The following is a 25,243-nucleotide window of genomic DNA, read 5'->3' on the forward strand; positions in this document are numbered from 1 at the left end:
TGCACTGGGACGACCCAGAGGGATGGTATGGGGAGGGAGGAGGGAGGAGGGTTCAGGATGGGGAACACATGTATACCTGTGGTGGATTCATTTTGATATTTGGCAAAACTAATGCAATTATGTAAAGTTTAAAAATAAATAAAATTAAAAAAAAAGAAACATCTCTCAAGATAGAATTTACTTCTCCAGTCTGACTTGAACCCAAGAGAAAGGCAGACTTCTTTGGTTCACCTTACTCTTAAGTCAGATGGCAAAATATTCCCACCAAATGTCCACATCAAGAGAAGAGAATGGAGTAAATATAGGTTTCTATAATCAGCTTTATTCATGTAGACAGACATTGTTTACAGTTTTAAGTAGTACCTGGAAAACTTCAACAAAGTAATGAGCATCTTACAAATGTTTGTTAGTAAGTACTCATGATGAGTTTTATGTACTCATCTTTTAAATTTATAAAAATCAGAAAATGTCCACCAGAAAGTTTTGTAATGTAACACTGGAACTAAAAAATATATAACAGCTATAGCTACTGTCTACCAAATGCTTGCTTTCATTTGACAAGAAAAAAAAGTATTTTTGAAATTATTTTTTAAAATAGAGAGACTTATGGAGTGATAACCTCTGCAGTCTTCACAGCCGTCCCTCCTTCCCTCTCTTCAGCATGAGCCAGCCTTGCCATGTGACTACCGTCCCATTCCAATCAGTTGCAAAATAAAAAGGAAAAGGTTGATTATGTCCATGTAGATGTTCAGGGCAGCAAAAACATACTCTTCAGGGTCCAGGTCAGAATGATGATGGCGCCCTCCCACCATCAGCTGCACATCCATCACCAAGTACTTAAAGAAAAGAAAGAAGAATTAGCTACTTAAAGTGTACATTTTGATCAAAGAAGTGTCCTGAGATTACCTGGAAAGCATCTTACCATCAGTAAATACATCACTAAAAGTAAATTTGTAGCTAGAGATGTTATTCTTAGAGCCTCAATCATTCACAATCTCCCCAGGTTGGTGCTCTATCTATCAAAGCCAGCGCTTCACTCTCCTGAAGCCAGTAGGACCAAGTCTGTGACCCCTCCTTTCCTTCCAAGTCCAGAAACCTCTGTGCCTCTCGTCAGTGATGTGGACCAGGTGGGCTGATTGGACACAGAGAGAAACTACAAAATGCCCTGTGTTTGTGACTTTCCAGCATGTTCTCACTGAAAACAAAGAAGGAAGAGACAGATGGTTCCCTGACACCTACATTACCCAGAGCAGTAGTTCTGGACTCTCCTTTGGGTGATAGCATTTTTCAAAGCCTGACATTGGAGATGGCTTTGTGATCATGTCAGTATTTCCAAAATAGAGTGAGGAGAAGATTTATGTGTGGTTAAATAACCCCCAATTAAACGTCTTAGCTCAGCTGTGGTAGGTAAAATTACAGGCTTCTTAAACATCAAGAAGAAAGTCGGAGAGTCCTCTCACCCTTGTGTTTGTTGCAAAGTGAGCAAATGTGGGCAGCGCAAGTGCGTTAGAGGGAGGAAGGGAAAACAGGCAGCTCCTCGGGCCTTTCTATGCAGACTGTGGACTCGGAGTCCAGTGCCGTGAGGCAGCGGGGCAACCTTGGCACTACAGGGAGTTCTTGGGGTTTTAAAGATTCTTGAAAATAAGCTGTTTTATTTATTTATTTTTTTGAAAATAAGCTGTTTTAGAACAACAGCCACTATAGTGAAACCCATCCCCAGTAGTTCATGTTATCAGCTCTCCCCGGGTCCTGGTTCCCACTCAGGCTTCTAAGAATGAAGAGGGGAAGAGGAAAAAAGAACAGGAGGAAAAGGAAGAATTGGACACCTTCTAGGTAGCCTCTTATCCGTTCATGATAGACATCATCTCATATAAAGTGGGAACGACCTAGCTGAGGCAGGTGAGATTAACAGAGCCTCCAAGAAGGGAAGATCGCTCTGTGGCAAGTGGTAGAGAAGGGAGTCAAACCCGAGGCTGGGGGTTGCCAAGGCAGCTCCCTCACCTGGACCACTGAGTCCCATCCCACTTATCCTCCCCCTCCCAATGTCTGATTCCAGCAACTTTGTGCAGAAAAAGCTAGAATGAACCAACCACTCCAGTTTGCCCAGGGACTTCACGTGTCCTCAGTAACCCCTCAGTCCCAGGCAAACCAGGACAGTTGGTCATCCCTGAAAAAAGGCCCCCAGCAGCTGAGCTTCCAGCCTTGCCCCAGCCTCCATCTGTCACCCCGGAGTCCTGACTTCTATGGAAAAGTGCTTTTCTTTCTCCCTCCCCTCCAAGAACTGCTGACTTTATCTTATTTCTTCTTATAAGAGAGATAATGACTCCTAATCATTTCATGTGTTGGTAGTGAGGAGTGCAGAGTGCACCTCCCTGGTGAGGGTATGTGTTTGAAGGCAGACAGGGAAGTGGGAGAGGAAAGTGAGCTGGGATCAAGCTATTTGCCCCCTGGCCCCAGGGAAAGAGGACTCAGGACACCATGCCAGAGACAGCTAGCTCACGGGGAAGCCCTGATCAAGATTTGAAGCCCCAGGCACATTTAGGGGTTCAATGAACAGTCATAATAAGGTTGTAGGATACAAAGTTACTATACAGCAGTCAATTGATTTCCTATATGCCAGCAGTGAATGAGTGAAACTGGAGATTAAAGCACAAAAACATTTCCACTAGCATCCAAAAAAAACTAAATACTTAGATATAAATCTAACAAAATATGTACAAGAACTGTATGAGGAAAACTATAAAGCTCTGACAAATGAGATTAGGGAAGAACTAAATAAATGGAGAAACATTCCATGTTCATGGATAGAAAGACTCAATATTGTCAAATATCAGTTGTTCCCAACTTCATCTATAGATTCAACACAACCCCAGTCAAAACCCTAGCAAGTTATTTGGTGGATATTGACAGACCACTGCTAAAATTGATATGGAGAGACAAAAGACCCAGAATAACCAACATGATACTGGAGGAGAAGAACAAAGTTGGAGGACTGATGCTACCAGACAAAAACATTTACTAGAAAGTTGTAATCAAGATAAAGACTTAACGAATATATGGATCAGCAGAATAAAGAGCAAAGGCAATCCTAGTCTCTTCAACAGATGGTGCTGAAACAACTGGGCATCCACATGCCAAAAAAAAAAAAAAGGATCTAGACACGGACCTTACACCTTTCACAAAATTGCTCATAACAGGGACTCCCTGGCGGTCCGATGGTTAGGACTCTGTGCTTCCACTGCAGGGGGCGCAGAATCAATCCCTGCTCAAGATCCTGCATACCACGCACCATGGTCAAAAAAATTAAATAAATAAATTTTAAAAAATAATGAATAATAGACTTATATGTAAAACATATAACTCCTAGGAGGTAGCATAGGAGGGAATCTAGATGACCTTTGGTATGGTGATGTTTTCTTAAAGTATTATCCATTAAAGAAGTAATGGATAAATTAGGCTTCATTAAAATTCGTATTTTCTGCTCTGTGAAAGACAATGTGAAGAGAATGATAATACAAGCTACAAACTGAGAGAAATTATTTGCAAGAGAAACATAAAGGACTGGTACCCTAAATATACAAAGAACTCTTAAAACTCAACAGTAAGAAAACAAACAACTTGATTACAAAATGGGCCAAAGAATTTAATAGACACCTCACCAAAGAAGATATATAGATGGCAAATAAGCATATGAAAAGATGCTCTACATCTTATGTCAACAGGAAAATGCAAATTAAAATAACAATAAGGTACCACTATGCACCTATTAAAATGGCCAAAATCTGAAATACAGATAACCTCACATGTTGGTGAGGACGTGGAGCAACAGGAACGCTCATATACTGCTAGAGGGGAATGCAAATATTGCGACCACTTCGGAATACTGTCTTACAGAACTGAACATACGCTTACTGTATGATCCAGTAAATGTGCTCCTTGGAATCTTCCCAAAGGAGCTGAAATCATCCGTCCACACAAAGACCTGCACACGGACGTTTGTAGTAACTTTATTCATAATTGCCAAAATTTGAGAGCAAACAAGATGCCCCTCAGTAGATGAAAGAGTAAGTTAATTGTGGTACACCCAGATGGTGGAATATTATTCAACATTAAAGAGAGATGAGCTACCAAGCCATGAGAAGACATGGAGGAATTTTAAGTGCACATGCTAAGTTAAAGAAGCCAATCTGAAAAGGCTTCATGCCGTATGATTCCTACTGTATGACATTCTGGAAAAGGCAAAACTTGGAAACAGTAAAATAACCTGATTAGTGGTTGCCAGGGGTTGGGGATCAGTTTGGAGGAGCAAAGAGGCTTTTTAGAGCAGTGAAAATACTCTGTATGGTATTACAATGATGGGTACGTATCATTATACATTTGTCCAAACCCGTAGAATGTAGAACACCAAAGAGTGAACCCTAATGTGGGTGATTGTGATATATCAATGTAGGTTCGTTCATCAATTGTAGTAAATGGTACACTTTGGTGGCAGATGTTGACACTGGGGATGGTGATACCTGTATGGAGGCTGGGACATCTCTATATCTTCCTTTCAGTTTTACCGTGAACCTAAAGCTACTCTAAGAACTGTCTTTATAAAAAGTAAAAAGGAGAAGGAAGAGGATGAGAAGAAAGAAGGAGCAAGTCAGCGGGAGGGCTTCCCAGTGAATTACTGACTCCGCTTGACTCCAGGCCTAGGAGAGGTCTTAAGGCCCTGTCAATGCACATGCATACTCTTTATCAAAGAAAGGGAGAAATGGACGTACGAGTGAGAAGATCACAGTTCCAAGTCCAGCATACAATAGATGCAACCACTGCAAAAAGAAAGGATACAACGATATGTTAAGAGCAAGATGGGGAACAACACAGGGGGTCACTTAGGTCACTGCTGTTAGATAAGATGCTTAGAAAGTCAAAGCTGTGGGGAAATTAGTTTTTCTTGAACATAGTCAGTCGACAGTATCAACTCAATTCCATTCAGCGAGGAGGTGAAAACTAGCTGTTATGTATATCAAGTCAGGGTCATCGAGCAAGTACTAAACATCTCGTGCATAGTAAGGCAAACGGGATATACTGAGTATGTTTCCTTTTTTGCCCCATCCACACAGCTCTTCTAGAAAAAGTGCCCTCCCCTCAGCTCAGGGAATATTGTGACCCTCACACAGCCTTGCTAGAGCTGATTGACAAGAGGTGGGAGCTGCCACTCCAACAGCAGTGACTCTCTTGACTGACCAGGAAGCTCTTACATGATCAGGATCATAGAGATCCTCTGGGCCAGGTGGAAATCAGTTCTCATGATAGAGGGATCCAGGCTGCCATTGGGTGATTAGCACTAGCTGGATTAGCTAGTGCTTTAAAGCTGAGATGACCAAGAAAGGGCAGTGGGGTTTCCATTTCTGTGAATTCTGGCTCTTCTTCCCATCTAGGAGCTCCATGAGAATCTCTGGGCCTTTGCCTTGAGCCAATCTGAGTGGTATGTGTTCCTTGCCACCAAAACAGCCCTGATCAGCATATGTGACAAATTGATCTAAATGCTGCAGAAGAGACTAAGGAAGTGGTGTGTACATCATCTGAGAAACACAATGGCATTCACTCCTCAGGATGAGAGATGGGGAACCTCTGCTAACCAGAGAAGGTTCTTGAGGAAAAAGAGAAACCAGGGGCCAGCAATACACTGCATGAGGACCCCTGTTCTCAGACTGAGCTGGGTGTGAGAAGACAGCTGGCACCTGCAGTCTGAAGGATTCAGAATTGCCAGGGCCCATCAGGCGTGCATGCTTAGCTGTCCGACTTCCATTTAATCATATGCTTAAGATTATATATTATTGGTATTTGTGACAGGAAATTTAGAATGCAAACTAGGGTTCATGTATCTAGTAGGAAATACAGTTTCTTAACTGCTCCTGAGTGGCATGGTAAAGATGTAAGGAAACCACCCACCACATAAATATGTGTATTATTACTACAGTATCTGTGCCACCATCAGTAACAATAAATGGAGAACTATGGCCTTTAAAGACATATCTATGACGTCTTTGAGTTTATCTCCAAAATCCAGGCAGAAATACTGATTCTATGTCTGAAGTCCATTTAGCAATGCCACTTGTTGCCACAGGAACTCTTTAATTCAGCAGCAGGACCAAGTTGGCCCTGGGGCTTTAGACAGATGGTCACAAGCCCCAGGCCAGTCCTCTGTGAGCCTGGCTTCCAGTAGGGTCTCCATACAGGGGCCACTCCAGGCCCCTACGAGACGTGGGGCCAGACCTTCTCATTCTGCCTCTCCACTTGCACACTGGACTCAGTCCACGGATGGTGTGCGTGGTGGAAAGGGTGTGACCGCCAGATCACACAGACCTCACTCTAACCCCACTCCTGTCATCTACTCCCTGGGTGCAGTGTGGAGTGTGAATTCTTTCATTTCTCTGAGCCTGTTTTCTTTTCTATAAGATTAGATGAGATATGTACTTTTCAGGAATGTTGTGAGAATTACCCTTGATGACTTTGTGAAAAACATATAGGCCTATGTATGATATCTAGTAAGAAGGCAATGAATATATTAAAGCAAAAAAAGAAAAAAGAATGGAAGGAAGAAAGCTGGAATTGGAAAACGAGGAGCTTCCTCTAGGCTGCTGCTGTCAGAAAAGCAAGCCCATCCATGCTTCCCATCTGTGCACCCTCGTTACTTCAGACAAGCAGCACCACGTAGGGAAGTTGGAATCTGATCTGCCCTGTGGGTTGGTCACCTCCGTGATCCTCTTAGGGGAGGACAGCTGCTGTCTCAGGTTGGAGCTCGATCTTCACACCCAGACCTGCTGTCAGTGGTCCCCCCACCACACTGGTGTGGCAGGCGACCTTGGAGACCTCCAGCTATGGGGAGGGGCATGTAATTGACCAGGGCCCTGGTGGCCGTGCAGTGCGACCCACTGCAGTTTCCTTCCTGGCTCATGCTTTCCCCTGTCCATCACTGATAGGGGGCAGCAGAGCCTTCCTGGGAGCCCCAGGACCCCCTGATGGGCTTGCCAAAGCCTCCTTAGACGGCTCGGCATCCAGCAAGCTCCCCTCTTACGGCCCTCTCCTCCAGGGGGCTCACGTGTGCTGTCGTGTTCTGATAGCTCTTACAGCCCTTGTCACCCCCACGCTCTTCGTAGACCTTTCTCCCACCAGTGTCTGTGCAAGTTTCACCCATCTGGTGTCTGCTTCACCACACAACCAGCACTTCACCTGATATTCTACCGGTCCTCTGAGGGTTTCAACGGAGGGCCCACTTACATATGCTCGAATGAAGATTAAGATAATTCCATAGATGATAAGTACGAAGAGTAAAACAAACAGCATTCCGTTTAGCAAAGTGAAATCCCACTGAGGAAACATAAAAAAAAAACACAAAAAACGATTCAATTATCATCCATAGGAATTTCAGGGTATTTAGAGATGTATCTCATACCCCCTAGGCAGAAACTGGCACATTTGCTAACAATGTACCCTGGCTAATCCCGAGAACCATGGAAATCCATTAGCCCTACACACTGAAAAATACTACAAAAAAGGTATCGTGCTTCTTCAGGAGAGAGAAAAGGTAAGGTATGGATGAAATAACAGAAGCCACAAATTTGCAGTTTTTTGAAACTAGGTAATTGGCACATGGGGGTTTGTTAAAATATTCTATTTGTGTGTATATCTTTATAAAATTTTCCCTAATAAAAAATGTACACTGAATAAGTAGGATGTAAATTTGTAAGTATAGTATGATCATAATCATTCATATTTTTAAAAGCATGTGCATAGAATACATTAATGGCATTCAGTAGATGAAGATATTAACTGGGTACCTTTCTCACATTTGTATGTATCAATTTTAGTGTATACATTTCAGTAGAAATATATATACTAAGCTTTCAAAACTTCATGATCCTTTTGTAAACCTAAAATTTATTAATGTGCTTTTATAAATCAATAACCAAATCAGCTTAGAGAAGATTAGCATTTTTAAAAGAAAGAGGAATATGCATCTTCTGACCTGAAAAAAATTGGATTAGGAAGCAAAAGAAGATCCTCAAATCCAATGTGTTTTCTTGCAAGCGGGTTTTCCTAATTCCTCTATCTCCCTATATCACTCCCTGCCTTCAGCACACCAAGAGAATAAAGTACCAAGGTCACCGAGGCTGGTTCTTGGGCCGGAAGCATCGGCAGCGCCTGGGAAGTGAACATTACTGAGCCCCAGCCCAGACCTTGTCTTCACAATTCCAGGCGTGGCGCTCAGCAGTCTATGTTTCACAAGCTCTCCAGGTGACCCTAATGTCTGCCAAGAAAATTCGTCTAGAGCTGTGCTTTCAATATACATGGCTAATAAGCACTGGAAATAGAGCTACTTCAAACTGAGATGGCTGCAAGTAGAAAGTACACACTGGATTTGAATTTTAGTTTGAAAAAAAAAGAATGTAAAATGACTACTTTTGTTATATTGATTAAATGTTGAAATAATAACCCTTCATATATATTGGGTTAAATGAAATATATCATTAAAATTAATTTTACCTGTTTCCTTTTACTTAAAATTTTTTCTGATGCGGACCATCTTTGTAAGTCTTTATTGAATTTTGTTACAGTATTGCTTCTGCTTTGTTTTCTCTTTTGTATGCAAGGCGTGCTCTCACAGCTCCCTGACCAGAGATGGAACCCACACCCCCTGCACGGGAAGGCGAAGTCTTAACCACTGGGCCTCCAGGGAAGCCCCTCTTACGTTTTTAGCAAGGTCACTAAGAAAGCCAGAAGGCAGAAGACGAGGGCTCGGTGGAGGTGAGGCCCACGGGAAGCAGCCAGCCGGGGGAGGGGGAAGCAGAGCGGGTCAGGAGGGGCAGGGGAAGACAGTCACACACTGCCTATGACAGAAAGCTGCTTCAGAAATACGTACTTTTGTTTGAAGAGCAAATAGACTGAGTGATAGCGTCACCAGAGCAGTCGCTGCTGTTGCCCATAACACTTCCTCGACGTGATAGAAGCTAAAACCAGAGACTGTGATTATTATTCACGTAACATTACAAGAAAAGCACGCACACACAAAAGAAAAAATGTGTATTAAAGACTTACACTGACACGGTTCCTAGCAGCAAACCTTGAAGAACTGTCTAAAAAACAAAATTCACAATAAATCAGAAGCCTGCTTCCCAAGGCGCCAAATCCAGAAGGGCTGCTTTGAGGTATGTGTGTTCTGCCAGGTTAGAGGGAACTAGCAGGAATATTCATGATCTTAGCGCACAAAGCTATAGGCTATGCCACATGGAAATAATGGAAATAAACATTTTCTTAATGTTCTCCCTAAGACTGACAAGAAAAAATTCTCATATGAGTAAAAAGTTCTTAGAATACAATAGTAACTTTCAGCATATTCAGTGAGTTAAACTGAAGGTGAAGGTAAAGGTGAAGTCGCTCAGTTGTGTCCGACTCTTTGCAACCCAGGGACTGTAGCCTACCAGGCTTCTCCGTCCATGGGATTCTCCAAGCAAGAGTACTGGAGTGGGTTACCATTTCCTTCTCCAAGGGGTCTTCCCGACCCAGGGATCGAACCCAGGTCTCCTGCATTCCAGGCAGACGCTTTAACCTCTGAGCCACCAGGGAAGCCCGAGTTAAACTGAATATGTTATTAATTAGGAATGTAGAAACCAAGGTATAAGCTTTATCTGTAGACCGTACTGTCATTAATCAAATGGGACCATCCACACAAATCTTAACATTTTATCAGAGCAGGATGTGCTATTTCTATTAACGCCTCAGCAACTGTTTCAGTACTGACCTTTCCCATAGTGCTTGAATGAGAACAAAATGTGTCAAACCTCAGATGTGGGATGAAGATTGAGACCTCAGTACCTGGGGGTGGGGCTGGAGGACACTTACCTACAAAGCACGCAGCTGCACTGGTAGGTGCCAATCCTCAACTCTGAAGTGGGCTGCACCGGGGCAGTGTGGGGACTGTATAGGGGTCCGAGGGTTCCCTTGGTCCACATGAACCAGGGATGGGGCAGCATGGGAGAGGGAGGAGCTGAGAACCAGAGGCAGTCAAGCCAGAGGATGAGACCAAGAAGGCAGTGATGGTATGCCTAAGCCCACAGTCGGGCTCCAGGACTGTCTGGCAGGGCACTGAGAACTGCAGTTGGCAGTGCTCCAGGGCCTGAGGACATTCCCAGCTGGCCAGATGCTCTGTCTTCTCCAGTGACACGAGGAAGCTATTCTTCCCAACATGTAATTCACATTAGACAATGCAAGATCCTCAGATTTTCAGGATGCAAGATGCAAGATTCTGAGTGCTGAGAAACACCGTTGCCCATGTATTCTTACTCACATTGACCACCAGGAGGCGCAGATCCAAATCTAAGCTGATCAAACTCAAACGCTCGGGACTAGGCATTTTGTGCACTAATCTCACCTCTGGCTTCATTTGCCTTTCCTTATTTTTCCTTCCATCAGATTTCCCCACCAACTTATCTTCTTACGTTGCGTGTATTTTTGTATTTTTATAAGCTACCTCAACACTGATATGGAACCAGGTGAGAAACAAATGAATTGGTGAGTAAATCTTCTCATGGAAGGGTGGTCAGCAGTTCGTGGGAGCAATTGCATAGAGTCTGACTTTCTTTCCAACTCACTGAAGCACAGTGAGATTTTCTCAGAGGAGCAAGGAATTTTCCTAAGAGGAGGACAACAATGCTTATTGTCAGTGAGTTCACTGCCTCCAGGAGGCAAGAGTGTTGGCCCAACTCGTATAAACATTAACAGAACAGAAACCTCAATTACAACATAGTCAGGAGACGTTGAAGTAGAAGTAAAATAAATTTTACAGAGAAAGTTACATTTCTTGCGCACAATTTGTGAACTAAATGTGGAACTCACTCTCCATAGCAAAATGAGTTTGTTGTGCCTGACAGAGGACAGTCAGGTTAACTGTCTTGGGAGACTCGGGAGCAGGCCTCTCAGAAGCAAGTTTGCCAGCCCAATGGAGTAGCCGAAGGTCCCCAAATTCTCTAGCTTGTTAAAAGGGTGTGGAGTCCACCTCATATGTAAGTTGACTTCAAAATTCATCCAAGAGAACATCTTGCAAGTAATTTCAATCTTCTTATTCCATAGGAAGATTTTTCCACAAAAAAAGGAATAATGGGATGAAAATATATCTCAGAGGTGAATGACAACAGATGCTAAAGAGGTTTACTTACAAACAATCCCAGGAGAATGTAATTCGCAGGCACCTGGCGGCGGAGATTCCCACAGCAGGCGAGTACAATAAATACAACAAAAAAGGCCGGCCTGGGGAGAATTTAAAACCATGTGATATTTGCTTCCAGGGCTTATATCATGTGATATATTACAGGTAGAGAGATACAGAGATGTTTGATCTGATGATAAGTATTATAAAGAAAAATAAAGATTATTATCTTTACCTCTTTTATTTTTTTTTTTGGTTTTAAAACTAACCTTTCCATTGCCATCCACACACAGTTTGTGGGTTCTTCAAAAAATATTTTTACTTTGAAATAATTGTAGATTCACAGGAAATTGCAAAGGATCAGAGGTCCTGTGTAACCTTCCCCCAGTTGGCCCCCCATTTTACATATTTAAAGTAGAATACCCAAACCAGTATGCGACATTGGTATAGCGTGTATATATGTAATGCTATGTCATAGACCTGTGACACAAATCTGTGTGCAGATCCATGTAACCAGCACCACAATCAAGGTGTGGAACTATCTCATCATTAAACTATTGTACCATCCCTTTATGGTAACACACACACATATACACATGCACTCATAAAGCCCTAACTCCCAGCAACTACTAATTTGGTTGTTTTTCATCTCTATAATTTTGTCATTACAAGAATATGTTCAGTTCAGTTCAGTTCAGTCGCTCAGTCATGGTCCGACTCTTTGCGACCCCATGAATCGCAGCACGCCAGGCCTCCCTGTCCATCACCATCTCCCAGAGTTCCAACAAACTCACGTCCATCGAGTCAGTGATGCCATCCAGCCATCTCATCCTCTGTCATCCCCTTCTCCTCTTGCCCCCAATCCCTCCCAGCATCAGAGTCTTTTCCAATGAGTCAACTCTTCGCATGAGGTGGCCAAAGTACTGGAGTTGCAGCTTTAGCATCATTCCTTCCAAAGAAATCCCAGGGCTGATCTCCTTCAGAATGGACTGGTTGGATCTCCTTGCAGTCCAAGGGACTCTCAAGAGTCTTGTTACCTTTACCTAATTTTCAATAAAGAACGTCAACTAATAGCTAGTAGAAAGAACACTTTTTATTTAATCCAATAATACTTACAAGAGTGTGTAAGTGAACCAAGGATTCTTGACCACCCAAGATCGTAAAGCCTTCCTGGTTAAAAAAAAAAAAAAAGATATTGTCTTACACAATAAGTAGTTTATTTTGCTAACTAGTATAATATTTAAGTATAAATTAAACAATCTCATGAGAAGAAAGGGGGAAAACCCTAAGTAGTTGACAATGACAGATGGGAAAGGAAAGAGTGAAACATATAACTGTTAAACTGTAAGATAAAGATAAACTGTATCTTACTTCTAAAAATAGGGTCATAAAAAGTACAGTCATAAGTAGTAAGTGAAATTTGCATAAATGCAAATGTCCCAGTGACGATTTTATTTTAAAATACTGAGATATGTATATAAACAAAAGTAATAAAATTCTCATGTATTTGTCTAAAATATAGATTTCCAAAGGATGAGTTTAATCAGTGATGGATCATACTCCCTGAAATAATTTCTGCATTTAACAGAGATCTAGCCTTCAAGGCCTTCACAATCTCACCTTTTTGCCTTTACTCGATTTTGTCTGTGGAAATAGCTCAGGGAAAATAAAAAAGAAAATAGTACCCAAAATAAGAGTAAGGGAAAAGTTTTTTGGCTTAGGAAGTTAAAGTGAAACTCTAGAAATCTACTAACACTTTGGTCTAGGAGTTGTCTCAGAAAAACAAAGCCATAGAAATGGTATATCCTATGAATGGTTGGACTTCTCAGGTGGCCCAGTGGAAAAGAACCCGCCTGTCAATGCAGGATACACAAGACATACAGATTCGGTCCCTGGGTTGGGAAGATCCCTTGGAGAAGGAAGTGGCAACCCACTCCAGTATTCTTGCCTGGAAAATCCCATGGATGGAGGAGCCTGGAGGGCTACAGTCCATGGGGTCACAGTCAGATGCAGCTGAGCACAGATACACATGAATGATTACGGAAAAAATAGATAATTTTTTAATGATCAAAATTCAGTGAAGCTAAATAGTGAGAATTAACATGGGCAACTTAATAGGTCATCTACATCAGTAATGAAGACCTACCAGAAAACAAACAGGCTGACGATTGCCCCAGTGATCAGAAGCTGAATGGACAGGAGGAATAACACTTTTACGATGAAAGCTGAGGAGACAGAAACTTATTTTTATGAGACAGTATTCAAAAGTAAAAGTATAAAGTGTAACTACCTATTTTTGACACTTAGTGAAATAAATTTCTCCTCTGATTTTCTTGAGGACAGGAGAGGGAGTGTGAGTTTAGAGCTGGCCAATGGTGTGACAGTACAACTCTGCAGAACTCTCAGAAAAGACTCAGTCCAGACTGTAAGAGGCATTTTAGTGGAGATCCAAGGGTTTATCCATAAGAGCCCCCACAATCTAAAGACCAAATTCAGGGGTTTGATTCCGTATTGTGCACACTCCATCCTCCTAAGGAACAAAAGTGACCTGAGAATCTCAGAATGTCGCCAGCCCATCCTTAGGGACCCAGCAGCATCCCTGCATAGACAGAGCCAGTGACGCACAGGGACTGCTGGGGGAGAGGGTGTTCACCCCTCTGCAGGGAGTCTGCAGGGCTGCTCCACCACTTTTCTCTCCCCCCTCCCTGTCTTTAGCAACTCCCTTCCCTCCTACTTGTGCAGAAACTGCATAATCTGACTAATGCTAAGTATAACCAAGGAGTTTCAAGCAAGTGGCATGCCAAAGCGGAGTTCAGGGTGTGTTAGCATCTATGTTTACTTCCAGCTAACTACATGGGTTTTTCCAGAGCCCTCCGAATATGGCATTGGTAATGACCATTTGCTTCTCTGTGGGCTTCTCCCAACTTATCCCATCACTATGGACGGTGACTGCAGCCATGAAATTAGAAGACGCTTGCTTATTGGAAGGAAAGCTATAACAAACCTAAACAGTGTATTAAAAAGTAAAGACATCACTTTGCCAACAAAGGTCCATATAGTCAAAGCTGGTCTTTCCAGTAGTCATGTATGGATGTGAGAGTTGGACCATAAAGAAGGCTGAGCGACAAAGAATTGATGCTTTCTAACTGTGCTGAAGAAGACCCTTGAGAGTTCCTTGGACAGCAAGATCAAACCAGTCAATCCTAAAGGAAATCAACCCTGAATACACATTAGAAGGACTGATGCTGAAGCCAAAGCTCCAATACTTTGGTCACCTGATACGAAGAGCTGACTCATTAGAAAGGACCCTGATGCTGGGAAGGATTGAAGGCAAAAGGAGAAAAGGGTGGCAGAAACTGAGATGGTTGGATAGCATCACAAATTCAATGGACATAAACTTGGACAGACTCTGAGAGTTAGTGGGGGACAGGGAAGCCTGGCATGCTTCAGTCCCTGGGGTTGCAAACAATCGACTTCGTGACTGAACAACAATCCCAATTTTAAAAGGAAAAAAAAAGAATGCTGCTTAAAGTTGACTTATAGGATTGTCAATGTGTCCTTCTGCTGGGCAGCTTCTGTGCATTGGAAGTGTGACAATAAAGAAATAGCACTGAGATATGCCAGAACATATATCCCCAAGTGTGTGTGCTACTGCATTAAAGTATCTACTTGCTGCTGCTGCTAAGTCACTTCAGTCGTGTCCGACTCTGTGCGACCCCATAGACGGCAGCCCACCAGGCTCCCCCGTCCCTGGGATTCTCCAGGCAAGAACACTGGAGTGGGTTGCCATTTCCTTCTCCAATGCATGAAAGTGAGAAGTGAAAGTGAAGTCACTCAGTCGTGTCCGACTCTTAGCGACCTCATGGACTGCAGCCCACCAGGCTCCTCCGCCCATGGGATTTTCCAGGCAAGAGTACTGGAGTGGGTTAAATCCACATCTAGTATGTATCAAGAACTATAAGAGAATAGGTACTAAATGTGACCCAGCCTTATTAGACTAGACCATATGGATCAATGAAATAGAATTGAGAGCCCTAAAACAGTCCCTTACATTTGTGGAACTGACCACAAATGTGGCCAATTGATTTCTAATAAATATACTAAGACAATTCAGTGGAGAAAGATGCGTCTTTTGAGCAAATGGTGCTGGGACAATTGGACATATGCATACAAAATGATGAATTTGGGCATATCACACACACATACACACAAAGACTAAACATCGATCATAAACATAAACAAGAAATATAATTCTTGGAAGAAAGTATAGGTGTAAATCTTTGTGAGCATGGATTAGGCAATGTTTTCTTAGATAATGATACCTAAAACACAAGCAAAGGGGAAAAAAAAGTTGGATTTCATCAAAAGTGGATTTGAATCCCCCTGGTGGTCCACTGGTTAAGTATCTGCCTGCATGCAGGGGACACCGGTTCGATCCCTCGTCCAGGAAGAGTCCACATGCTGTGGGGCAACTAAGCCTGTGCACCAACTAAGCTACCGAAGCCCCTGCATCTAGAGCCCAAGCTCTGCAGCAAGAGAAGCCACCGCAACAACAGAGTAGCCCTCACTTGCCATAACTAGAGAAAGACCATGGGCAGGAATGAAGATCCCACACAGCCAAAAATAATAATAATAAATTAATTTAAAAAAAAGAATTCTCACTTAAAAAAAAAAGGCAAAAGCTTTGTGCTTCAAATGACACCATCAAGAAAGTGAAAAAAAAAAATCCCACAAACTGGGAGAAAGTATTTGCATATCATGTATCTGTAAAGTGATCTAGTACATGAAGAACACTTACACTCCAATTACAAGAAGACAAATAAGAATTTATAATGGGCAAAGCCTGTGTAGTTCCCTCCCACACTGACGCTGGGCTTGGCCACATGACATGTTGGCCAGTGAAACATTAGCACTGGCTTGACTAGCAGAAGCTTCATCAACTGCTTACACACTGGGGCTTGTCCATCTGGTCTACCTCTTCTTGGGACCCAGTTCCATGTGATGAGAAATTCAAGGCAAAAGAAGAAAACTAACAACCAACACAAAGTTCTATCCATGTCAGGGAGTCATAAAGGCCATTGGTGACTCAGCTGCCAACTAGAGTTTCAAAAGGCATCTTTCCAGTAACAAGGTAGAGGGTGAGGGCCATGGGAAGACAGCAATGAAGTTTGAAGCTCAGAGTCCATCATCAAGTCATCCAGGTCCTAAGAAGGCCTCAGTTCAGTTCATTCACTCAGCCGTGTCTGACTTTGCAACCCCATGGACTGCAGCAGGCCAGGCCTCCCTGTCCATCACCAACTCCTGGAGTTTACTCAAACTCATGAACATTGAGTTGGTGATGCCATCCAGCCATCTCACCCTCTGTTGTCCCCTTCTCCTCCCGCCTTCAATCTTTCCCAGCATCAGGGTCTTTTCAAACGAGTCAGCTCTTCACATCAGGTGGCCGAAGTATTGGAGTTTCAGCTTCAACATCAGTCCTTCCAATGAACACTCAGGACTAATCTCCTTTAGGATGGACTGGTTGGATCTCCTTGCAGTCCAAGGGACTTTCGAGAGTCTTTTCCAATACCACAGTTCAAAAGCATTCACTCTTTGACACTCAGCTTTCTTTATAGTCCAAGTCTCACATCCATACATGACTACTGGAAAAACCATAGCCTTGACTAGATGGACCTTTGTTGGCAGAGTAATGTCTCTGCTTTTTAATATGCTGTCTATGTTGGTCATAACTTTCCTTCCAAGGAGTAAGTATCTTTTAATTTCATGGCTGCAGTCACCATCTGCAGTGATTTTGGAGCCCAGAAAAATAAAGGCAGGCACTGTTTCCCCATCTATTTGCCATGAAGTGATGGGACCAGATGCCATGATCTTAGTTTTCTGAATGTTGAGCTTTAAGCCAACTTTTTCACTCTCTTTCACTTTCATCAAGAGGCTCTTTAATTCTTCACTTTCTGCCATAAGGGTGGTGTTATCTACATATCTGAGGTTATTGATATTTCTCCAGGCAATCTTGATTCCAGCTTGTGCTTCTTCCAGCCCAGCGTTTCTCATGATGTACTCTGCATATAAGTTAAATAAGCAGGGTGACAATATACAGCTTTGATGTATTCCTTTTCCTATCTGGAACCAGTCTGTTGTTCCATGTCCAGTTCTAACTGTTGCTTCCTGACCCGCATACAAATTTCTCAAGAAGCAGGTCAGGTGGTCTGGTATTCCCACCTCTTGAAGAATCTTCCACAGTTTATTGTGATCAACACAGACAAAGGCTTTGGCATAGTCAGTAAAGCAGAAATAGATGTTTTTCTGGAATTCTCTTGCTTTTTCGATGATCCAGAAGATGTTGACAATTTGATCTCTGGTTCCTCTAACTTTTCTAAAACCAGCTTGAACATCTGGAAGTTCATGGTTCACGTATTGCTGAAGCCTGGCTTGGAGAATTTTGAGCATTACTTTACTAGCTTGTGAGATGAGTGCAATTGTGCAGTAGTTTGAGCATTCTTTGGCATCGCCTTTCTTTGGGATTGGAACAAAAGGTGACATTTTCCAGTCCTGTGGCCACTGCTGAGTTTTCCAAGTTTGCTGGCATATTGAGTGCAGCACTTTCACAGCATCATCTTTTAGGATTCGAAATAGCTCAACTGGAATTCCATCACCTCCACTAGCTTTGTTCGTAGTGATGCTTCCTAAGGCCCACTTGACTTCACACTCCAGGATGTCTGGCTCTAGGTCAGTGATCACACCATTGTGATTATCTGGGTTGTGAAGATCTTTTTTGTACAGTTCTTCTGTGTATTCTTGCCACCTCTTCTTAATATCTTCTGCTTCTGTTAGGTCCATAACATTTCTGTTCTTTATTGAGCCCATCTTTGCATGAAAAGTTCCCTTGGTATATCTGATTTTCTTGAAGAGATCTCTAGTCTTTCCCATTCTATTGTTTCCCTCTATTTCTTTGCACTGATCACTGAGGAAGGCTTTCTTATCTCTCCTTGCTGTTCTTTGGAACTCTGCATTCAAATGGGTATATCTTTCCTTTTCTCCTTTGCCTTTAGCTTCTCTTCTTTTCACAGTTATCTGTAAAGGCCTCCCCAGAGAGCCATTTTGCTTTTTTTCATTTCTTTTTATTGGGGATGGTCTTGATCCCTGTCTCCTGTACAAGTGCATGAACCTCCATCCATAGTTCATCAGGCCCTCTGTCTATCATATCTAGTCCCTTAAATCTATTTCTCACTTCCACTGTATAATCATAAGGAATTTGATTTAGGTCACACCTGAATGGTCTAGTGGTTTTCCCTACTTTCTTCAATTTCAGTCTGAATTTGGCAATAAGGAGTTCATGACCTGAGCCACAGTCAGCTCCCGGTCTTGTTTTTGCTGACTGTATAGAGCTTCTCCACCTTTGGCTGCAAAGAATATAATCCATCTGATTTCGGTGTTGACCATCTGGTGATGTCCATGTGTAGAGTCTTCTCTTGTGTTGTTGGAAGAGGGTTCTTGCTATGACCAGTGCGTTCTCTTGGTAAAACTCTATTAGCCTTTGCCCTGCTTCATTCTATACTCCCAAGGCTAAATTTGCCTGTTACTCCAGGTGTTTCTTGACTTCCTACTTTTGCATTCCAGTCCCCTATAATGAAAAGGACATCTTTTTTGGGTGTTAGTTCTAAAAGGTCTTGTAGGTCTTCATAGAACCGTTCAACTTCAGCTTCTTCAGTGTTACTGGTCGGGGCATAGACTTGGATTACTGTGATATTGAATGGTTTGCCTTGGAAATGAACTGAGATCATTCTGTTGTTTTTGAGGTTGCATCCAAGTTCTGCATTTCAGACTCTTTTGTTCACTATGGTAGCTACTCCATTTCCTCTAAAGGATTCTTGCCCACAGTAGTAGATATAATGGTCATCTGAGTTAAATTCACCAATTCCAGTCCATTTTAGTTCACTGATTCCTAAAATGTTGATCTTCACTCTTGCCATCTCCTGTTTGACCACTTCCAATTTGCCTTGATTCATGGACCTAACATTCCAGGTTCCTATGCAGTATTGCTCTTTACAGCATCGGACCTTGCTTCTGTCACCAGTCATATCCACAGCTGGGTGGTGTTTTGCTTTGGCTCCGTCTCTTCATTCTTTCTGGAGTTATTTCTCCACTGATCTCCAGTAGCATATTGGGCACCTACCAACCTGGGGAGTTCATCTTTCAGTGTCCTACCTTTTTGCTTTTTCATACTGTTCTTGGGGTTCTTAAGGCAAGAATACTGAAGTGGTTTGCTATTCCCGCCTCCAGTGGACCACATTTTGTCAGAACTCTCCACCATGACCTGTCCATCTTGGGTGGCCCTACACGGCATGGCTTAGTTTCTTTGAGTTAGAAGAAGTTAGAAGAAGCCCTAAGCGTGGCATATTGTTTTCTGGGACCTACAGCATTTGCCTTGAATTGCTTAACTTCCAACCTCATATTTCATGAAAGAAAAAAAATTCTCATTTATTTAAGCCATAGGTTTTTGGATTTCTGTTACACCTGAATGTATTTCTGATATAGAATTAATATGTAGGGCTCTGAATTAGTATTCTTTAAAACTAAAGACAGTATCATGGTATCGCTTTGTATGTAAGTTAAGACAGTCTGTGTTCAATGACTAATTCACATTTCTTAAGAAAACCACAATTTATTCACCATAATATGTCTATCATGAGTTTATGAATGCCTTGGAAAACTTGGGGAGCCATGTGTTCTTACATATGTCCTGTTTCATGGTAAAGCATGATGGGAAAAACTAAAGGCAAATTTAAATCCTACAACCCACCCTGTGGAAATATTTTAAGAGAACTTTTGCTGTTCTCTTCCAAAAAGGCCATTTCTTTATTCTTACCTCTGCGGACAGCTGTTTCTGAAAATGGGCCAGGGTTGTTGTCGTCTGTAGTAGTCTCTGGTGAAATCTGTACCACATAGGTATCTGCTCGCCTGTCAGCTCTTGAGTGTGGATTTCCATGAGCTTGTCGTGGCTCCTGAGTTGAAGGTGCAGTTCCATAGGACCGAGCAGACTTGCCCCCAGTATAAGGATCTGCAGCTTTCCGAACCAGATGCTGATGATCTCCAGAACTAAAGTCTATTGGTTCACTGACCTCCAAGTCCATTTTCCTGGAGAGGGAACACTGTTATTCAGGTCCTTATGAGTGTACCACTACCACCTTAGCAACTTCATAACATCAGACGATGTTTTTTCTTTATTTTAACTCCCTTTGCTCTGTAGTTTCCAAGTCATTGCTCCACACATACTGGTTGAATAAATGATGAACAAATAGTTTTAATATGAGAACTATAGACTAAAATAACTTTATTTCTATTATGAAAGGAATATATTTATAGATTTATTCTGCAGTGAGTGAATAAAGTCCCTCTTACGTTGAGTTGCCCTTGTCACCTTCGCCCTTAAAGAGCTTGCATTTTGGGAGAGAAGATAATCAAATAAGCAATTATATAAAAGGCAATAGAAGTAGGGCCAGAAACATGGAGGATATTATGAGAGTAACAAAGTGTCGAAGAAGATGCAGGGAGTAGAAGAGGCGGTCAAGAGCCTCCAGAGAAAGTGAGGTTTAAGCCGAGGTGGGGAGATGAGGAGTCAGTCAGGTAAAGAGGTAGGGGAAGGTTTTCTGAGGCAGAGGAGTCTGTCTGGACCAGGACTGGAGGAAGCAGAGAGGCAGGTTCCAGAAACTGAAAGAAGTTCATGTGGATGGAATTAGGGAGTTGGAAGGGGAAAGCAGAGTGAGGTTAGAAACAGGAGAGTGGAGGGGGCAGATTGCTGTGGGGCTGGCAAGTCAAATTCATCCTGAAGGCCTTGGTTGAATAGTGGTCCCCCAAAGCAATGCACGCCAGTATTCTTGCCTGGAAAATCCCATGGACAGAGGAGCCTGGCGGGCTATAGTCCATGGGTTCACAAAGAGTCGGACACAACTTAGAGACTGGGCACGCCCGCACACAGGTATCCACGTCCTAACCCCCGAACCTGTGAACCGGTTACTTCGTGTGGCAAAAGAAACACTGCAGGCGTGAATAAGTTAAGGAGTGTGAGGTGGGACTATCTGGGTGGACCCAACTGATTTACAAGGGTCCTGATCACCATACTTATAAGAGGAAGGAGGGTCAGCGTCAGGAAGGAGACGGGAGGAGAGCAGCACAGGCCAGAGGGATTCAGCGGCTGGCTATGAAGGTGGAGGAAGGGGCTGTGAGCCAAGAGATGCAGGAGGCCTGTAGGAGTCAGAAAGGGTCAGGGAATGTATTCTATTTGTAGGAACGTATCTTGATTTTAACCTAGTGAAACTTATTTCTGACCTCTGACTTCCAGAACTCTAAGATCACAATTTTTTGTGTTGTTTTAAGGTGTTACATTTGTTGTAATTTGTGTCCGGAGCAATAAGTAATTAATACAATGGGGAGATCGCTGAAAGTTTTCCAGCAGGAGGTTGTGGGGATCTGACTAGAAAGGTTACAGGAAGCGCAGTGTGGAGAGTGGACCCGAGGAAGCAAAAGTGGAAGCAGAGACCAGAAATCCAGTAAGAGACTATGGCGGGCTTTGCCACAGCACTCCTCAACAGAACAGAGTTCTCAGAAAACTAGTACCACGCAGACCATTTATGGCAAAGGAACAGGCCCCCATTCACCTCTTGGGGACATGCAGACTCAGGCAGGCCCCTGCTAGTGGTCCCCTGCCCCACAAGGAACCATGGAAATGTCTGAGGAGATGAATGAGATGGTGAGGGCTTGGGCAAACCATGGACCAGGGGAGGCAGACTCTCTTGTATACAGTTATCCCTTCTTCTCAAATTAATCTCTAAATTTACAAAACGTATTGAAATTTTTTTCAGTACTTAAAAACATAACTCTAAAGCTCCCCAGAAAGAGTAAATGTGTGAGAATAATCAAGACAAAATTTGAAAGAGGATTTTGGGTAAGAGGGAAAATGGAATAAAAATATAATAAAGTTAAATAATTAAAAGTGCAGTGTTCACAGGGCAACAGATAAATGGATCAACAGGATGGAAGAGATTCAAGAAATAGAATCATGTATGTAAGAATTTAATATTTGGTAAAGGTGGTATTTCCATTGTCTCGTGGTATTAGAACAATTAGCTATTCTTGGAAAACAAAGTTTAATAGCTATTTCACATCTTTTACAATAATTCATTGCAGATTAATGAAAGATTATAATAAATGTTAATAGCCAAATAAGAAAATATCAATGAAATTTGTATAAGCCTTTATAAGAATGATACCATGAAACAAATGCTTGACAGGTCTGGGGTACAGGAACACTTCAAATATCATCATAAAAAGATACCAACAAATCTGAAGTGAAAAATTCTGAAAATAAAATTTGCAATATTTACTATAATGTAAAAAGAACTTTTTAACATGGAAAAGGTGAGCAAGTCAGTAGAAGGATGGGAAAGGAACATAAGTAAGCAATTCATACAGGAAATTTAAATGGTCAATCAACTTAGGAGACCACACCTCACAAATAGTCAAAGAAATGCAATCGTGAAATGTTTTTTTTGTTTGTTTAGCATAAAAGTCTGTTAAAACTAAAAAGAGAATTCTCAGAATTGCAAGGATGTGGAGAAATGGATAAGCCAGGGCCACATTATGACTGGTAAGGGGCCTATACATATTTGGCTTCCTGGGTCCTACCTCCATAATAAACTATGAAGGAGTTTTTTTTAACGGTTTCATTAGTATAAAAAATATAATCCAGGCTGGATTCACTGTATATTTTATATTCACTATTATTGTATTCATTTTTCTCCTCATTTTAAAAGAAATTTTAAAAGTTTTCATAACCCCCAAAACTATTGTGGGCCCTCGGCAATGCATCTTCTGTGTCCAGTGGCTAAATCAGCCCTAACATAATTTCACAGGAGTTGGCAGGTGTGCAGACTTTTTTGGGTGAGTAATTTGGCAACATTAATCACAATTTAAAATGTGTGCCACTTTAGACACAACAGTTATATTTTTAGGAATTTCCCTCATAAAAATACCCACACAAACAGGCAACAATACATGTGTAAGGAAGTTCATTATATCAGTCACTGTAACTCCAAAAAATTTAAAACAGGCTAAATATCCAACATCAGAGGAATGGGTTATCACTAACACAGCAGAATTGAAGGATATGCTGAATTGTATGAATTTTTATAATGAAAACTTATTATTTATATTAAAAAGATAGTTTCATTTCCTCGGGTAAATAAAATATTTCTCTTTTTGATAAAATCCGAACTCCTCTGAGGAACACAGTCTTCACATACAGCTGAGAAAGGTTAAAAGATGCTCAAACAACCAAGTTGGTTCCCCAGCCATCCCGCAAATCAGAAGGTGGAGAGGCAGCAAGATTCGAAGAGCTCTCGAGACCAAAACCAAAGGAACAAGAGTCAAAGACAGCTGAGGTTGCCTTATAGACTACAGCGGTTGGATACCTGAATCCCACAACGTGGCTTTCACCCAGTCCTCAAAGAGCCGTGTTGGCTCCTGAGCCAGCAGTCATTCGAAGGGCAGGCAGGCACGGGTGCGAGTACCGAGAAGCAAAGTTCTGAGTGACAGTTAGGGGAGTGGCAGTTGGAGGCCGGGGTGGGCCAGGACCCCCGCTGCCTGGCAGATGGGCTCTGAGTCAGGTCCCTCTGCTGGGCCCTTGGTGGCCGGTGATGGCCAAGGCACTCCATGCTGAGTCTCAGGGACGCCTGTTCTGCCATCTCCAAACTGATTCCGCGTCAAGAAGGGTCCCGAGGCCTTAGCAGAGGCAACCAGAAGACAAGGTGTCCTCCTCACCACATCATCACCTTTTCCCAAACAGGAGGAAGATGCTTAGGAAGCTCCACCAGGGATCCCGCATGGTTATTTCAAATAAGGAAGACTCGTTTGTGATCCAGCTGGTGCTGAGTGGTGGATGATGATGTTAATGGGCAACTTGAGTGCCCACTGTGGTGCAGGGGGATGCCTGCTCAGACTGCAGGCCAGGGAGGAGCCAGGGAGGCCGGGTGCAGGCTGGTTGGTGAGGGAAGTCAACCGATGAGGTGGGGGCAGTGAGGAGGGGAATGGGCGCAGGCACCGCCTGGAACCGAGGCTGTTCATTCAGCTGAGAAAAGGCTGACTGATATGTTAATCCACACACATTAGACTGCTAATCGATGCCTACCTACTGAGTGCAGGCTTCCTGGGTAGCTCGGTGGTAAAGAACCCGCCTGCCAATGCAGGAGACTTGGGTTCAATCCCTGGGTTAGGAAGGGCACCTGGAGGAGGAAATGGGCAACCCACTCCAGTACTCTTGCCTGGGAAATCTCATGGACAGAGGAGCCTGGCAGGCTGCAGTCCATGGGGTTGCAAAGCGCTGGACATGATTTAGTGACTAAACAACAACAACAAACAATGCAAGATGTGGGGAGGTAGAAGAAACACAAAGAGGAAAAGGGCAGACTTCCTTTCCTCAACATGCTCCTGGTGCAGTGGAGGAGACAAGGGTACGAAGGTGCACCCTAGGGTAAGAGGAGGGAGAAGGCACCGCAAGGAACAGCTCCTTAGTTCGGTAGGGGCGGGGGAGGGCTGTGACTCCTGGCATGAGGTTTCCTGGAGGAAGTGATGCCTGAGCTGATTCTGGGAAGATGGATAGGGTCCTTATGACACCTTGAGAGGACCCATATTCCCGGTAAGGAGAACACCCTGAACTGAGGCAATGGCGTGGGAACAATGGGGCCCCACACACAGAACAGAGAGAAAGTTCTGGGTTATTGCACAGAAGGTGTGACTGCAGAGGGAGACAGGGCTGCCATGACACCCCTCCTGAGGATTGAAGACGAGGTCAGCAGGAACACCTGCCCTGGCCCTCTCTCTTCTGGCAGTTCCATAGGTCTCACCCTGTCCAGTCCACACACATTCTTTCTCTAGTTTGTCAATGTTAATAGGCAACTTGAGTTAATTACACTTTTTCCAAGACTGTAGGTGGGGGAGAGGGGTATACATTTGACCAACCTGGTCAAAAGAATGCCTCCTCCTGTCTTATTAGCC

General features: G+C 42.9%; 1 protein-coding gene and 1 non-coding gene across 2 annotated transcripts; both read right to left on the bottom strand.

The window, feature by feature from the left end:
* Positions 1-304: 304 nt before the first annotated feature.
* TMBIM7 (transmembrane BAX inhibitor motif containing 7) lies at positions 305-23,742 on the bottom strand. The gene is given in 10 exon segments (NM_001077068.1): positions 305-836; positions 4,767-4,814; positions 7,270-7,359; positions 8,912-8,999; positions 9,088-9,125; positions 11,205-11,295; positions 12,311-12,364; positions 13,341-13,419; positions 20,061-20,329; positions 23,662-23,742. Coding segments are annotated over 9 exon segments (906 nt in total). The 5' UTR covers positions 20,326-20,329; positions 23,662-23,742; the 3' UTR covers positions 305-683.
* On the bottom strand, positions 2,075-2,169 carry MIR584-5 (microRNA mir-584-5). The gene has a single exon (NR_031334.1). It is a non-coding gene; the product is annotated as a microRNA mir-584-5 (primary transcript).
* Positions 23,743-25,243: the final 1,501 nt, after the last annotated feature.

Source organism: Bos taurus, chromosome 4 (genome assembly GCF_002263795.3).
Source record: "Bos taurus isolate L1 Dominette 01449 registration number 42190680 breed Hereford chromosome 4, ARS-UCD2.0, whole genome shotgun sequence".
Taxonomy (NCBI): domain Eukaryota; kingdom Metazoa; phylum Chordata; class Mammalia; order Artiodactyla; family Bovidae; genus Bos; species Bos taurus.